The 17,160-nt window shown below is 43.4% G+C and overlaps 1 protein-coding gene across 3 annotated transcripts in view; it reads left to right on the top strand.

The window, feature by feature from the left end:
• The window catches only part of ARMC3 (armadillo repeat containing 3), a 100,472-nt gene that overhangs the window by 62,178 nt on the left and 21,134 nt on the right, over positions 1 to 17,160 (top strand). For 2 of the 3 annotated variants that reach the window (XM_017535572.2, XM_037740974.1), the window contains 5 exons: positions 2,383 to 2,519; positions 3,724 to 3,892; positions 7,073 to 7,170; positions 8,161 to 8,259; positions 8,702 to 8,797. In XM_017535572.2, the coding sequence (XP_017391061.1) occupies positions 2,383 to 2,519; positions 3,724 to 3,892; positions 7,073 to 7,170; positions 8,161 to 8,259; positions 8,702 to 8,797 (599 nt within the window). The remainder of the gene's footprint in view (positions 1 to 2,382; positions 2,520 to 3,723; positions 3,893 to 7,072; positions 7,171 to 8,160; positions 8,260 to 8,701; positions 8,798 to 17,160) is intronic. The other variant, XM_017535573.2, reaches the window with a different exon arrangement.

Below are 17,160 nucleotides of genomic sequence, written 5' to 3'. Positions count from 1 at the left end.
TTCCCATTGACGCACTTCATTTGTGCTCACTCATGCAGGTAGTGGTAGACACCACTTACTGTGTGCCAGGTGCTCTGTTGGGTATCATGGGCACAGTGACAAACAAAGGTCCTCTTTATGCCTCCCTGCAGCCTGCAGGGGCACCCACCTAATTCCTGGAATATGCAGGAGACCCTTTACTTTTTTCCCCCTCCCCTTCTATCCCCCTTACTGGCTCCAGGCTGATCTTTCTAACGTGTAACCCTCTTCACATCATTGCAAATCCCCAGTGTGCTGCCCAGCGCCACCTGCAGGAGCCCCCATGACCTGCACCTGCCTACCTAAGGGTGTAAACTCCAACTGTCTGGGTGGAACTCTGCACTCCAGAAATGCCACACTACCTGTTACTCTATCTGAATGCTCTGCTCTCAGAACTGTACCTGCTTGATTTTTCTGCTTTCTTCCTTTTCCCCACCTGATAAATTCCTATTTCCCCTACAAAATTCAGCTCTACTCTCCTGTCCCCCAGGAGGCCTTTCTTTAGTTTTCAAACCGGGGTGCATCTTTCTCTATGCTCCCATTGCACCCCTTGTCTTCCTTTTTTGAATGGTATGGTTCTATGTAAAAGACTACAAGCTCCTTGAGGCCTTAGGGAAAGGAACTGAGATATTTTTGTCCCTGTGTCCATGTCATTAATATATACCTGGCCCATAACACATGCTGAATGAACAGTTGTTAAGTGAATGAATGAATAAATAAATGAAGGAATTAATGAATAAATTAAATTTTTGCCTAAAGGACACACGGTGTTAGATTACTATCTTATCTTATACCCAGATATAAAAATGATCAGAAAGTTGGCTTGCTAAGCGTTAGGATGATTTAAGTGAACTTTCTAAGCTGTCCAAGTAATATGTGATAAAATGTAAGCCCAACCAGGCCCCTGTGTTTGAGATGAGAGTGCCTGAAAGTGGAACGCATTCCACAGGGATCTTGCCTTTGGATACTAACATTCACGCTGGTAGAATAAGAATATTCTTTTTATCCTCCAGACACATAGATAATTCAGCATTACATTTCAGACATGAGACAAGAACTCTGCCCAATCTTTCCTTTTTTCTGATTGGAATATTTTTTTTTTTTTTTTGAGAGGGAGTCTCCCCTATCATCCAGGCTAAAGTGCAATGATGCATCTCGGCTCACTGCAACTTCTGCCTCCTGGGTTCAAGTGATTCTCCTGCCTCAGCCTCCCAAGTAGCTGGGATTACAAAGCTCCTGCCACCATGCCCGGCTAATTTTATATTTTTAGTAGAGACAAAGTTTCACCATGTTGGCCAGGCTGGTCTCGAACTCCTGACCTCAGGTGATCCACCTACCTCGGCCTCCCAAAGTGCCGGGATTATAGGCATGAGCCACTGCACCTGGCCGGAATAATTTTATACATGAGTAATGTCTTTTAATAATGTAATTAATGAAGTTCTAGGCAATTCTTTTCTTCTTTTCATCTTCTGTCCTTGGAGAAAGGAAGAGAAGACACTGTACAGATAGCAAAGACGGGTCTTTCTCTGGAGAATTGCTTGAGTGTTACTCTGGCTGCACTGCTGACTTGGTGGCCATGCACGGTGATGTTGGGGGGTCCTTGCTGGCATCGGTTCATCCTACCCAAGCCTCAGAGGTGGTGATAACTTCCTATTGCCGCTGTGACAAATGACCACCACTTAGTGGCTTAAAGCCATGCAAATCTAATATCATATAGATTGGGAGGTCAGAAGCCTGAATATGTGTCTTATGTCCTTGCCCTTTCAGCTTCCAGGGGCTTTTTGCTTTGCAAGGCTTGTGACCCTTCTTGAATCTTCGAAGTGTGTCACTCCAACCTCTGCTTCCATCATGTCTTTTTTTTTCTGCTTCCCACACCTCTATCCCTGTCTTATAAAGATCCTTGTGTTTACACTGAATCCTCCTGGCTAATTCAGGATCATCTCCCCATCTCAAGACCCTTAATCACCTCTGCAGAGTCCCTTCCAGGGATGAGGACATCTTTGGGGAACCGTTATTCTGCCAATTACAGAGCCAAAGGAACATTCAGTGTTCAGGAGCAGAGTGAATAAGCATCCGGCATCCCACGTGCAGGCAGTGAGAAGACAGACTGCCGCAGTCCCCGTCCCACGTAAAATCAGGATGACCTCCCTAGGATACTTTCCTGGGGCCAGTAAACCGGGCTCCTGCATGTAAGGGTTTGCAATACATTTTGCCCCCTGAATTTAATAAGCCTAAAGATAGACACATTCTAAAGCATTTTTACATAGCTAAAACCTTTTAGCCATCAAATAATGAGATTTTTTCAAAGGCATAAATACTTACATTCTACACTCTTAATGTGTGACATTTTGGTTTCTGCTTTAGTTAAGAAATTCTGGTGGATTGGAGCCCCTGGTAGAGCTGCTGCGCTCCAAGAACGATGAAGTCAGGAAGCACGCCAGTTGGGCAGTGATGGTGTGTGCTGGTGACGAGCTGACGGCCAATGAATTATGCAGGCTCGGGTGAGTGGATGCCATCTCAAGTTTCTGGCTCAGATGAAGAGCAGATGATGGAAAGGCACACTCTTCAGGCCCAAGGAATTTCAAGCAGAGTCTGCGCTGCTCTGTCATTCCACAGAACACTCAGGAGCTCTGCCTGTCCCCAGGACCAGCCTTGGCTAGAAGGAACCGCCCAGAGGCAGAGGGGTACCCATTCACCGCATTTGAATGCTCCCCCACTGCCCTTGAAAAAATCATCTTTGATATTTTTTTCTAACCCCTTTATCTTGATAAGTGCTTCTCTTTTACTTTCTTCTGCCACTGCCAAACAAATTCTATTTTTCTCCCAACTTTCAAGGCTAAAATTAAACGGGTGAGCTGTGACTATCACCTCTATTTTCTTCACCACCCATCAAAACCTTTTCACCAGAATTCCACATTTAACCACCCTCACCAATGAGTTCTGTTGACCAAAAGCAGATGAGTTTGTTGCCTTCAGCACATCAGCGAATAGGGTTTTCCGCGCCCTCCCTTCCCTCCCTCCCTCTGTCCCTCCCTCCCTCTCTCTTTCTTGTTCTCTCGTTCTCTCTTTCTCTCTTTCTTTCACAGTCTTGCTCTGTTACCCAGGCTAAAGTGCAGTGGTGTGAGCTCACACTGCAACTTCTACCTCTTGGGTTCAAGCAGTTCTCCTGCCTCAGCCTCCCTTGTATCTGGGGTTACTTTTTTATATTTTTTATAGAGACAGAGTTTTGCCATGTTGGCAAGGCTGGTCTCGAACTCCTGATCTCAAGTGATCTGCCTACCTCAGCCTTCCAAAGTGCTGGGATTACAAGGGTGAGCCACCACATCTGGCCCCAGGTTTTAAGTTTCTATAGATAGGTTTCCTTTATTAATTTCTAAACATTTGGATTCTTTGCATATATTGCATCTAGTTAGATGAAAAAGCTGAGGTCCTATACTAATTTTGCTTTTAGATGAACAAAGAACTCTTTCTCCTGAAAGTGTCCTTTTCGCCTGTTTGAATATGGGTTACTACTTGGTATATGTATCCTTAAGAAGGGCAGGTTTATCTTTATAATTCTGTCAGAGTTACTTTATCTAAAAGGGTGGGGGAGGCTTTAAGCTCCATCTCCATTCTCCCTTCAGGATCTTAAGTCAGTATAGTAATGGAGACTCAGTGTTGGTTGGCTTGTATAAAGCAAATAATGCTTTTTGCTTTTATTGAAAGGGCTTTAGATGTCCTTGAAGCAGTTAACCTATCAGGAAGTCGGAAAAATAAATTCAGCGAGGCAGCTTATAATAAGTTGCTCAACAACAATCTTTCCCTGAAATACAGCCAGACCGGCTATTTGTCATCAAGTAACATAATTAACGACGGATTCTATGATTATGGTCGGGTAAGTGACAGCACTTATTTGTGGTTTAGTATGTAGGATAATAATTTTTATTTAATGCTGATACCATTACATTGCAATTTCAGAATCACTGAATGTGATTTATATTTCACGGCAGAAACTCGAAAATCAGCACTTCATTCTTAACTTTGTTTATAAGATTTTGCATTTTTTGTTCAGGTTTAACTAGAATGTGATTACTTGTAATTAAATCAGCTTGCTAGTGGCAGTCTCAAGTTTCAGATAAGATACAAAAGAAAAGCTGGGTGGGCCAGTGATGCACACCCGGAGTCCCAGCTATTTGGAAGGCTGAAGCAGGGCAATCACTTGAGACCAAGAGCCCAGGAGTTTGAGGCTACAGTGCACTATGGTTGCACCTGTGAGCAGCCATTGCAAGACCTATCAAAAAAAGGCAGCATAGCAAGACCCTATCAAAAAAAAAAAAAAAAAAAAAGCTATAAAAGAAGGAGCAGGTCACATGACTCATGCCTGTAATCCCAGAACTTTGGGAGTCTGATATAGGAGAATCGCTTGAGGCAGGAGTTTGAGATCAGCCTGGGGAACATAGTGAAACCCTGTCTCTACAAAAATCTTTTAAAAATTAGCTGGGTATGGTGGCATGCATCTGTAGTCTGATCTACTCAGGAGGCTGAGGTAGGAGGATGGCTTGAGCCCAGAGTTCAAGGATGCAGTGACCTATGATCACACCACTGCCCTCCAGCCTGCCTTTAAAAAGAAAATAGCATTTAAAATTTGGGGGCTCTATTATTTCCATTACATGAATGTTGACAGAAGTGAGAAGCTGGAAATTAAAATCTTTAGGACACTTTTTACATGACTGGTTTAGTCAGTATTTTCTACTTCTTCTGGAAACCAAAAGCAATGAGGAGAATGGGGGAAATGTTAAAAGCCCACAAATTCCACTTTAAGCAGAACTAGGAAGCAGATATGGTCTGCAGAGTTAAAACACTTTTAAGGGTTGCCAAAAGCTCCCAAGATCAGGCAGAAGCTGTGCAGGAGGAAAAAGGAAAAGGAAAAAAAAGTCACAGACAGGAACAAGAGAGCTAATGAAAGCAGAGCTCAGAAAGCAAGCACCATGAGGGCTGCGTACTTCCTGAGGTCACGGGAGAACTCAGAAGCGCAGGAGCTGTTAAGTGTTGTCTTCCAGGCAGGTGTAAGAACTCAGGACATGGGGAGTGAGGCTGACAGCAGAAGCCTTCTTGGACCGATTTGGTTCCAAGGAGCAGAGGAGACAGGGCCATAAAAATGAATCACTGAGTCTCGTTTGCAGGAAACACTCGATAGCGGTAGTGGAGAACTAGAGAAAATTTGAATAATTCAAAACAGCTCACCTTAAACTTGACACTCACTCTCCCTTCTGCCTCCCCGACCTCCTGCCACCACTGCCGTGCCCTGTAACACCCTGCAACACACACAAACCACTGAGGAGACATCACTCACAGGAAGCCCATCTCCTTCAGTGATAATTTAAAAAGAATGTTGCAGCATCAGGACAAAGCTGCTTTAAGAAAACCAAGGTGGGGAGTCGGGGGAACAAACAAGAAAACCAAGGGAAAAAGCCAAAAAACGATCGTGGAACACTTTAACCTTGCCATAGATCAGATTAAATCGTGACAAAATGTGTTTGGTCATTAAGTTTTAAAACATTTAATGAGACAATTTCTTTTCTAAATGGGGATGCTCTGATTCATTCATTCAGTAAATATTGTTCCAAGTTTCTGATACTGGAGTCTGTGAAAACGTCAGTAAACAATGGAGACTAAGGTCTCTGCTCCCACGGTATCAGTGCCGGGGGACAGAGAATAAACACCTAACAGGATACGGAAACAAATCCTATCCCAGGGTAGAAATGAGAGGCACGGGCCTGTAATCCCAGCACTTTGGGAGGCCGAGGCAGGCGGATCACTTGAGGTCAGGAGTTTGAGACCACCTGACCAACATGGTGAAACCCCATCTCTACTAAAAATACAAAAATTAGCCGGGCATGGTGGCATGCACCTGTAATCCCAGCTACTCGGGAGGCTGAGGCAGGAGAATCACTTGAACCTGAGAGACAGAGGTTGTAGTGAGCTGAGGTTGCACCATTGCACTCCAGCCTGAGCGACAGAGCGAGAATCGATCTTAAATAAATAAATAAATAAAGTCACCAGGGAGGGAGAAGAGGGCAGCGCAGAGGCAGGGTGAGGCACTCTGAAATGCTGGGGAGCCCTGAGGTGTGAGCGGTTGCAATTTTAGAAATGGTGGTCAGGTGGATCTCACTGATAGGATGATCATTTCCAAGCCCAAATTTGCAGGACGTGAGGGCCTTAGTTCTGGGCAAATCTGGGGCTGGGGGGAGTCCTGGGCAAATCTGGGGTTGTTTTCTAGGCAGAGGAAACAACCATTGCAGGAGCCATGAATGAATATATGCTTGGCATGTTCTAGGCACAGCAGGAAGGCTGATGCGGCTAGAGCTGGGCTAGCAAAGTGGGAGGAGAGCAGACTCAAGACCAGAGGGCTATTGGAGGCCAGGTCACGTGAGTCTTGGAGAACATTGGAAGGACATGGCCTTGACTCTGAATGCAACGGGAACCATGTCAGGATCCTAGGCAGAAGAATGGCAGGGTCAGCCTTATTTTAAAAGGCTCACTTTTGCCTTCTTTCCAAAGGACCATGAAATGTATCTTGGATGAGAAAGGGATTCAACTACAACTTAATTGGAAAAATATCTCAAAACTGATCTAGTCTAGCCCTCTTCCTCCAGGCTGGTGAAACTGCCCGCACAGGGCTTTGTCTGGCCTACTTTTAGACACACTCACAACACTTTTAGTCATCTGTTCCAGTGCTCAGTTACTTCTGCAGGCAGTCAGTTCTCCCCTAGGTACATAGATGGATTTGCCAATCCAAATACTTCCAGGGGCCAAGATGATGATGATGACATAAAGCAGCTGAGTGTAAAGCAATCGCGATGATAAGGAACTGGCTCTGTCCTGCCCAAAGGCAAGAACATGCACAAGCTTCAGGTTCCTATTTCTAATTTTATATATGCACAGTATACATGTGCGTGTTTGTGTGTGTGAAATTAGACACTGCGAACAGCTGAAAACATGTTCTGTCTGTACTCATTTTCAAAAATATGACCTCATGCTGATACTACTTTTTAGCCCTGAAATTATTTTACAGATAAATCCCGGCACCAAACTGCTGCCTTTGAAGGAACTCTGCTTACAGGAACCAAGTGACCTACGGGCTATACTCTTAATCAACAGTAAATCTGATGTGTGAGTCTTTGCAGGCAGAGGGGTTGCATGGAAGCACATACTTGTGGTTGTTGTTGTTTCTCCATCAACATGTGAATATGCAAAGATTCCCAGATTGTTTTCTCCTGTATCTAGCACCTCCATGAAAATAAACACTGGCTCATAAACTCATAGCCTGACGTGGAATAACCATGAAATAGCCACCGCCACAAATCAGTGAGCCCTCTGCTCCCTTCCTTTGACTCCACACTACCAGTCAATTTCAAGCACATTCTGAAGTCAAGGCCTCTTACTGGGGAGTCACTGAAAAAAGTGTAAACAGCAGCAAACCAAGATGAATCATGTTTGCAATTCTCCAGGACTATGTGCTGGAGAACAGTTACCACCCAACGTTTCTCTTTGATATAAGAAGTCAGTGGTACAGCTAAAAATGAAACCTTCCATGGTCTTCTTAAAAATGATCATATATATCCATATAGCCATATAGTACTTATGTGATACCTTTTATACAAATAATTTCTGTTCTAGCTTATGAAAGGCTTTATAATAGTCATTTGGCAGTGGCTCACACCTGTAATCCCAACACTTTGTGAGGCTGATGCAGGTGATTCCTTTGAGCTCAGGAGTTTAAGACCAGCTTGGGAAACATGGCAAAACCCTGTCTATACAAAAAATACAAAAATTAGCTGTATATGGTGGTGCATGCCTGTAGTCTCAGCTACAGCTGAGGTGGGAGGATTGTTTGAGCCCAGGAAGTCGAGGCAGTGAGCCATAATCGTACGCCTGCACTCTAGCCTGGGTGACAGAGACCCTGTCTCAAAAAAAAAAAAAAACAAAAAAAAAAAACAAAAAGCAACTCCTCCTTTATACTTTAAAAATAGCAGGTCACTGTTAAAAGTCAGCTGCAGCTATGACTTTCAGGAAAAAATTCTGGTTTGTGAAATAAAACAATAACCTATTGACAAATAGATTATTTTAATCTATATATAATTTAAATGTGCAAAATTTTAGTTCTCCACCTTCATCTATGGAAGATAAATCAGATGCTGGTTATGGACGAAGTATTTCTTCTTCATCTTCCTTAAGAAGATCAAGTAAAGACAAGACCAAGTAAGAAACGAATGTTTTATCTATACGCAAATAACTCCTCCTTTAATTTGAGTGTGAAAAAATGTTTTAGATTTTAGATTTGGGCAACTGGATTTTCATTCTTCTTATGGTAATACAATTGCACAACTGCCTTTTACATTGCTGTGGAAAGTCGGACCTCTGGAAAAGGAGCCGGGAAACCTGGTTCTACATTCTATCTGCCGCTGACCTGCAGTGATTTGGGCCACATGACTTAGTGTCTATGTGGGTTTCATTTCCTTAGCTGCAGATGAAATAACGCTGGGTCCCCGGCTTCGTGATGGGGAAAGGAATCAAATCATATAATGAAGTAAAAATGCCTTGTAAACTCTAAATGCAAATGTAATGTATTGTTATTTTCCATATGATTGAAATTGGTTGTGGTTTTTTTTCAAATGACAAGAAAAAATAGTTATCATTTTAGTGCCGGATTTGGGTCTCCCACAGAAGACAAATCGGAGGCAGCTTCTGGACGAAATACTGTTCTCAGCAAAAGCGCCACCAAGGAAAAAGGAGGGAGGTAAGAAGGTGTCCTGAGTTCCTCAGTACCCAGCCAGGCTGGTGGCAGTAGGAAGCTCTCTTCTGCCCTCAGTGTGTTGAACCAGGCAAGACTCATGAGATGAAATTAAAAAGGAACTTGATTTTTGTCTCCTACCATCTCTTTAAAATTTACCCAGAGAGAACTGCCTTCTGGCTCCGGCTGAAAACTCGGGTCACTTGTAGTAACAACAGGGTCCTACAGTCGCTTTAATTTAAAAAATGACAAAAGGGACAGCAGTCTCTGGTCCATCCTTTGAAAGCCCAACCCTGGGTAACCAACTTGGTGTGAGGATTTCTGCGTCCCACAGCTGCCTTTTGAAGGTGGGGAGACCCACACCCGGCCTGGACCCACGCCCCGTTTCCCCATCCCTTTTGCCTCCACGGCGCTCCCTGCCCCCTCCCTGTCTCTGCCCTCCATGGGAGAAGGACCAAGGCGGAGGAAAGACAACACAACACGCTTACTTGGTTGGGACAATTACAATGTGCTTTTGAGGCCTGTGTATTTTAAACGTCCTTTCTTCTACATGTTGACATTTTTTTTTTTCTTGAGACAGAGTTTCACTCTGGAGTGCAGTGGTGCCATCTCGGCTCACTGCAGCCTCCGCCTCCCGGGTTCGAGCGATGCTCCTGCCTCAGTCTCCCAAGTAGCTGGGACTACAGGCACGTGCCACCATGCCTGGCTAATTTTTGCATTTTTTGTAGAGTCGGGGTTTCACTAAATTGGCCAGGTTGGTCTCAGACTCCCGACCTCAGGATCCGTCTGCCTCGACCTCCCAAAGTCCTGGGATTATAGGGATGAGCCACCATGCCTGGCCCTACACGTTTACACACTTTTAAAACATATTCTGTGAGAACTTTCCCGGATCCTTTGGAAAGCTGTGCTGAGTTACGGTAGACTAGCCTGCGGGGACCGCGGGGCACTGGAGGCCATGGGGAGGATGCCAGACCTCGGCTTTCTAAGGAGCTCCCAAGGCGTAGGCAGTGGCTTGCCCCCCACACCAGACCTCTTCATTTTCTGTCTCTAGCTCTCTTTCCTGTTGCTACAGTCCCTGGTTCTCAGCATTCTCATCACTGCTTCTCATCTGCTCCGGTGGTTCCAGTCCCTAGCTTCTGCTTGCTCTCCCCTCCCCTTCCCTGTCCTTCCCTTCACCTCCCTCTCTTCCACCCCATCCCTCTTCCCTTCCTTCCCCTTCCCTGTTCTTCCCTTCCCTGTGCTCCTCTCCCCTCCCTTTCCCTCCCATTCCCTCTCTTTCCCTTCCCTCTTCTCTCCTTCCCTTTCCCTCCCCTCTCTTCCCCTTCCTCCCCCCTCCTTCTTTTCCCTCCCTTCTCCTTCCCTTCCCTCTTCTCTCCCTCCCTTCCCTCTTCTCTCCTTCCCTTGTCTCCTTTCTCCTTCCCTTCCCTTCTCTCTCCTTCCCTTTCCATTCCTTTCCTGTCCATTCCTTGTCCTTCTCTTCCTGTCCTTCTTTGTTTTGCTCTGCCCTGCCCTTTGGCCTCTCTGAGCTTCTTCCCACTGGACTAAAAGCTCCTCAAGAATAAGGACATGTACTGATTTGAATACTTTCTTTTCATCCCTGTATTTAGCGTCATGCCTGGCTGGCACTCGTAGGCATTCACACTTACTCAAAAGAACAGAAATGCAAACTTTTGCAGGAAAACGTTATTTCCGACAAGTTCCATACTTATAAATGATGCGTCTGGAGCAAATAGGTTACCTTCTCTTTGCCTCTGTTTCCTTATCCGTAAAACTGAAATAAAAATAGAACCATTTCACAGTGCTGTTGTAAGCCTCAGGTAAGTCAACACATGTGAAATGCTTAGCGCATGCCTGGCGCATGGTAAACCGTCAACAAATGTCAGCTCCCATTGTTGTTATCGTTGTACTAAACAGTTGCAAGGAGCCAAAACCCACTCCAACTGTACGACCATGTAAAGGAATCCAGTGCAGGGACGCAGAGGGTCCTCAAGGGGACAGGTGACAACTGCAGGGCCTGCCCGTCTCTCTTCCCCTTTCTCTTTCTCTCTCCACCCGCATAGCATCTTCCTTGCTGGCTTTTTGTTACAGCTTCACCTCTAACTGTAGCTTGCATGTGACCTTGGTTTGCTAAGGGACCACATCAGGCCCCAATTCCAAAGCAGCCTTCCAGTTCAAAAGCCTGGAAGCAATCAAGTACAATCTCTGTCTCTTCGTACATTTTCAGGAGACACAATCTTATTTTCACAGGCCAGCCAGAACATTGGCTGCCTGAAACAAGTGTCCCCTGTAGTCCACCCAGCTATGGCCCTGGGGAAGACTCAGCCTTCTGCTCTTTTGCTAGGGACAAGCCACTTGACTAATGAGCAGCCACAGGACCCTGGTATAAATACAGTCCCTCGGTCAAAGCATGCCTTTCTCAGACTGGTGAACATCAGCTCTCACTTTTGGTTCTTCTGCTCCTCTTGGCTTTTACAAATTGTCTGACTTTTCCTACAGCTTAATCTGGTTCTTAATCCTAGATCTTTTGGGCAATGCTTCTGGGTGGGAACGCATTTTGTGTGCTTGTGAACATCAAGCTGCTGATCGCCACACAGCTCTGGTTTGCTTTATTGTGGTATTTGACGCTGACATTTTCTGTAACACTGTGAAGCACTCACATCTTGATCTCATTAGATCCATGTCACTTTGTTCTATGGATAAATCCCTTCTTTTTGGGCCCTTGGTGCTATCTTCTCATCCTTTGCAATACCGTAAATACCAGTGTTCTCCGGGGTTCTTCATTTCCTCCTGTTCCTACTCTCCACAGTTTTAGCTCCCACTCCAAAGCTGAGACCCCTATCGAGTGCAGACCTGTGTCCAGTTCCCTGGTAGAGTCCTCTGCCCTATCACTCTGAAGGCACCTCAAGTTCAATATGTTCCAACCTGAACTCATTGTTCACCGCAGCTCCCAAGCCCCCTGCCCCCGCTTCCTTGTGCTGGTTCATGTTAACCATACTCACCTATGCTTAGGAATCATCTTGAAGTCCTTCTCATTTATCCCTAATACGGAATGACCAAAAGAGTCCTATCCACTCTATGTCTTAACTCTCCTACAAACATTTCTTCCCTTTATTTTCACTTTCACTTCCCTAGTTCAGGACTTTGTTATATATCATTCACAGCAACCTTCTTATTATACGGTAAATCCTCCCACTTTTGCATAACCCTCCATAAACCCGTCCTCCATGCACGCACCCTCGGAGGTGCTCGCCCCCACCTTTTTTGTTGTCGTTTGTTGTTTTTTAGACCAAATCTCACTCTGTCATGAGGCTGGAGTGCAGTGGTACAATCCTGGCTCACTGCAACTTCTGCCTCCCAGGTTCAAGCAATTCTCATGCCTCTGCCTCCCTAGTAGCTGGGATTACAGGTGCTCACCATCATGCCCAGCTAATTTTTTTTTTTTTTTTAATTAGAGGCGGGGTTTTGCCATATTGGCCAGGCTGGTCTCGAACCCCTGGCCTCATGTGATCTGCCTGCATCGGCCTCCCAAAGTGCTGGGATTACAGACATGAGCCACCATGGCCAGCTGCTACACGTCTTTTTAAATGAAAGTCAGATCATATGACTCTGGCTAAAATAAAGTCCCCTCTCATCTTATAGAGGAAGCCCAAACTCCAACCGTGGCCTGCCCTGGACTAGCCTTTCTTGTTTTGTGGGCCTGGAGTTCCTATTTATTCTTTATTTTCTTCATAATTTTGTTTTTGTAAAGCCTTCTGTGATCACGCCAGGGTAAACATTTATTTTGTGCCCATTTTTTTGTGAATTTAGGTTTTTGATTAGTTATTTTGTTAGCTATGGTTTTTTCTCACTTTATTGAGGCAAAACTGTCCACTGAATTATTATGTACACTTAAACATGATGTTTTGATATCTGTGTACATTGTGAAATGTTTACCACAATTAAGTTAATTAACACTTCTATCACCTCACAGAGCTCCCTTTCGTTTTTTGTAATTTTGTGGTGAGAACACTGAAGATCCACTCTTAGAAAATTTCAAGTATACACTACAGTATTATTAGACATAATATAATGTCTCCATGCTATACATTAGCTCTCCAGAACACAGTCATTAGTCACCCGAAAAACTGAAACTGCTCTGTGAATTGATTCTGTCTGCCCTGATTTGTGTTGATTTATTTGTCTTTCTTACGAAACAATGAGCTGTTTGAGATCTGGGACCATGCCTTTTTTTAATCTTTTTATCCGTAGAGCCTAGAATAGTATCAGGCACATCAGGGGCAGTAAAGAAATATTCATTGATTAAATATTTAAAATTACTTCAATTATTGAATGCTGCTTGTTGAAAGGAACAGATGTTTGACTCCTTTACAATATGCCCAGGGAGAAAAAATATAAACAAATGAGAATAATTATTCCTTTTTGGTACTGTCTTCACTCTCCCTCTTTCTCTGCACATTCTGGCAGCTCACTTCCCACTTGACGATAAACCCTGAAGGAGAACACAGAGACTTTGAATTCAGACACAACTGGGCCTTGGTCTTCTGAACTATAAATGAAAATGATGATCCCTGCCTCAAAGAGCTGCTGTAAGAGGAGGGATGGTGTCAGGAAAGTGCCTGAGCACTGCCTGGCACACTTAGGGGCTCAGTGTGCGTCCATTCTGTCTTCCCTTCTTAGCCTTTGGTCCATTCGGGGGCAGATTAGCCATAGCCCTGTTGTCCTAGTGAACCCTTCTTGTCTTGTGACTATTAAAACTCTGGACTCCTGGAAATAGAATAAAATATTTTAACTGTATTTATCTGATAAGCCATTGAGAATATTTTATGTTAAAAAGAGTGAGACAAGGCTCATGATGATGAGCTCATGCCTGGAATCCCAGCACTTTGGGAGGCAGAAGCGGGTAGATCTCCTGAGGTTAGGAGTTTGAGACCAGTCTGACCAACATGGAGAAACGCTGTATCTACTAAAAATACAAAATTAGTCAGGCGTGGTGGTGCATGCCTATAATCCCAGCTACTTGGGAGGCTGAGGCAGGTGAATCACTTGAACCCAGGAGGTAGAGGTTGCCGTGAGCTGAGTTCATGCCATTCCACTCCAGCCTGGGCAACAAGAGCAAAAGTTCANAAAAAAAAAAAAAAAAAAAAGAGTGAGACAATAGCAGAGACATGGAATCAACCTAAATGCCCAACAACAATAGACTGGATAAAGAAAATGTGGTACATATACACCATGGAATATTATGCAGCCATAAAAAAGAAAGAGCTCATGTTCCTTGCAGGCACATGGATGGAGCTGCAGGCCATTATCCTTAGCAAACCAATGCAGGAACAGAAACCAAATACTGCATTTTCTCACTTATAAGTGGGAGCTAAATGATGAGAACACATGGACCCATAGAGGGGAACAGAAACACACACTGGGGTCTACTGGAGGGTGGAGGGTGGGAGGAGGGAGAGGGTTAGGAAAAACAACGAATGGTGGGTACTAGGCTTAATACCCGAGCAATGAGATAATCTGCACAAAAACCCCCCATGACACAAATGTACCTATGTAATAAACCTGCACATATAGCCCTGAACTTAAAAGTTAAAAAAAAATTTAAAAGAAGGTAATAAAGGAAAAAAATACAAGCAGTGAGAGATACTGACAAAGAATGAGACATTGAGAACCGTGGAGTGGCTACATTTTTGAAAGGGAGAGGAGAGAAGAGACGGGAAAGAAGTAACTTCAATTACGTGTGAAGTGTTCTAAAATGGAAAAAAGAAAGGGAAAGTGTGGATTTCTTTTTCCTGATGAGCGTCATTACGATGCAGCGTGGAAACTCAAACTGCTGTCTCCTGGGTGACCAGGCACCGTATTACTTTTGGTTTTGAAGGCTTTAGCTGTACTCCCCTTCATGGCAAAACATGCATAGGAGACGTGATTAATTTGTTCCTGTTTATCCACTCCCTCCTTCCTTAGTCTTCACGGAAACCAACATATCTAACATTCCTTCTAAAGCTTTTCCTTATAGAGGACATTTAAATGTAAACATTTAAAAATAGCATTCACTAGACCTGTTTGTGAAATGTCTGATAAGTTCTATCTACAGTGTTCTTTTGTATTCAGACCAGTTTTCGTAAATGTTCACTTGATTGAACATGAGTTTATTACACACATTTAAAGTTAGTTGTTTTCCTGTCTCCTTTTTCATATCTTCTTTCCAGGCTGCTTGTGTCTGAAGCCTTTTAGATATTTACAGCAAATGCTTTAACATTTCTGTTACTCACACAATCTTGATCTACAGGATAATGATTTCCTAAAACATTTGTGTTTTTAAAATAACTTCCCACTTCTCTCTTTTTACCCATAATTTAACTGTTGTTTCTTCCCCAAATCTTGACAACTAAAGTCTTTCAGAAGCAGATATTGTTTCTTAGTCACATACAAACACTGTCTCACCTTCTTTTCTACAGTTCATTCATTCAGCAAATACTTATTGAGCCCCTTCTATATGCCTGGAATTGTTCCAATGCTCGAGATACAGCAGTAAATGAAAACCTTTGCCTTCACAGAACTTACATCCTAGTGGGAAGACAGACAACAAAGAAATACACACACACACACACACACACACACACACACACATAATCACACAATCAGACACTACCCAGAGCAAATCCCATCTCTAATTTGAACAAGGCCTTGTTCCCATCCTTTTGGAATAGATTGGGTGGAATAGAACCCCCAATTTGAAAACATTTCTTTTAACATTGAACTTCTGGAGACTTTCATATCTTTATCACTCATGTGGAATTTATTGAATGCTGCCTGGTATTGTGATTATTTTCCACATAAGAAAGTCTTGCTTAAATTGAAACCCCAAGTGGGCTGGGTTGATGACCTGTATTTCTCCCACCAGCCTTGTCCTATTTAAATAGTCGATGGTATCAAAAAGGAGCAAAGGATTAAACTTTGAAAATGTCAATGCACGACTTAGGGCCAGCCAAATATTCCATATGTTTACCTGCTCTCCTTTTCATCCACCTATGAATGTAGAAAAATGCCCTTAGAGCTTTGGATCCCCAGTAAATCCCTGTTTCCTGAGGTGGTTTTGCTAAAGTTTCTGCAGGAGAGGTAAAAGTTCTGCTGTCTTTAACTATAAACTGATGCTCTTTCTGAGAATTAATTTTGCCAGAGTTAATCTTATAATTTCCAAGTGTTTATTTCCATCAGCATGAAATGAAATTTATTTAAGTACTGAAGCGCTTATTAATATAACCTGACAGGCTTCATGGGAAAGAAGTTCAAAAGAAATGCTTCTATCAATATGAAACTGCATTTCAGGAGTTCTAGGAAATTCTCTCTTTTTAGTCATTCATAAGATTGCCCTTCCCGAAGGCGTATCAGATATTTTCTTCTTCATGCCAAATGATTCCTTGTTCTTATACCAGACAGCATGCTCTGTGAGAAACACTCCTGCCTCTGTTTTGTAGGTAACTCTGAATAGTAACTGTATTCAGTGACTGAGTATTGCACTGACTATTGGAATTGAGCTCTCCAATCTTACAAAGCTACCTTGCAATTTTAGAAAACAAGTGAACCTGTTTGTGCTTCCTGCACTTCTAATTGACCTTCCTACTATTGGCTTCTAATTTACTAAAATCCTAACTACATATGTGACAATGTCCAATTTATAATTATTATTATTTACAAATAAGAGAAAGGGGTTAAGATGATCTTTCTGGGAAATACTAACTTTTGCTTAGAGATTTTATCATAATATATCGTGGGTGCATTCAATGATACATGACTAACCTCTCTCGTTAGCTGCGGCAAATATAATTTTTAATTAGAAAGTATAAAACTTTTACTACTTCTTATAAATAATATAGAGCTTTGTAATTCTCAAATAGCAGTTGGCAGGATTATTTTTCTATTCTTTTCTTCAAAATAAAAAGAAAATTCATCTGGACCTCAGCCAATTCTTCCCCTTCACATTGTGCTTCTAGTAATACTTAAAGATAAATAATTCCTGCCCCTTACTGCTAGTGTAACAGATGCTCAGTACTCATGAGTATGTAACAAGTGATTGGCCGGGCATGGTGGCTCATGCCTGAAATCCCAGCACTTTGGGAGGCCAGGGTGGGCAGATCACTTGAGGTCAGGAGTTCGAGACCAGCCTGTCCAACATGGTGAAACTCTGTCACTACTAAAAATGCAAAAATTAGCCGGGTGTGGTGGCACATGCCTGTAATCCCAGCTACCCGGGAGGCTGAGGCAGGAGAATTGCTTGAGCCGGGGACTCTGAGGTTACAGTGAGGGAAGACTGCACCACTGCATTCCAGTCTGGGCAACAGAGAGAGACTTCGTCTCAAAAATCAAAACAA

The sequence above is a fragment of the Cebus imitator genome, unplaced genomic scaffold, assembly GCF_001604975.1.
Source record: "Cebus imitator isolate Cc_AM_T3 unplaced genomic scaffold, Cebus_imitator-1.0 Scaffold92, whole genome shotgun sequence".
Taxonomy (NCBI): domain Eukaryota; kingdom Metazoa; phylum Chordata; class Mammalia; order Primates; family Cebidae; genus Cebus; species Cebus imitator.
The sequence above is the reverse complement of the archived record's forward strand: the minus strand, read 5'-3'. Positions and strand labels throughout refer to the sequence as shown.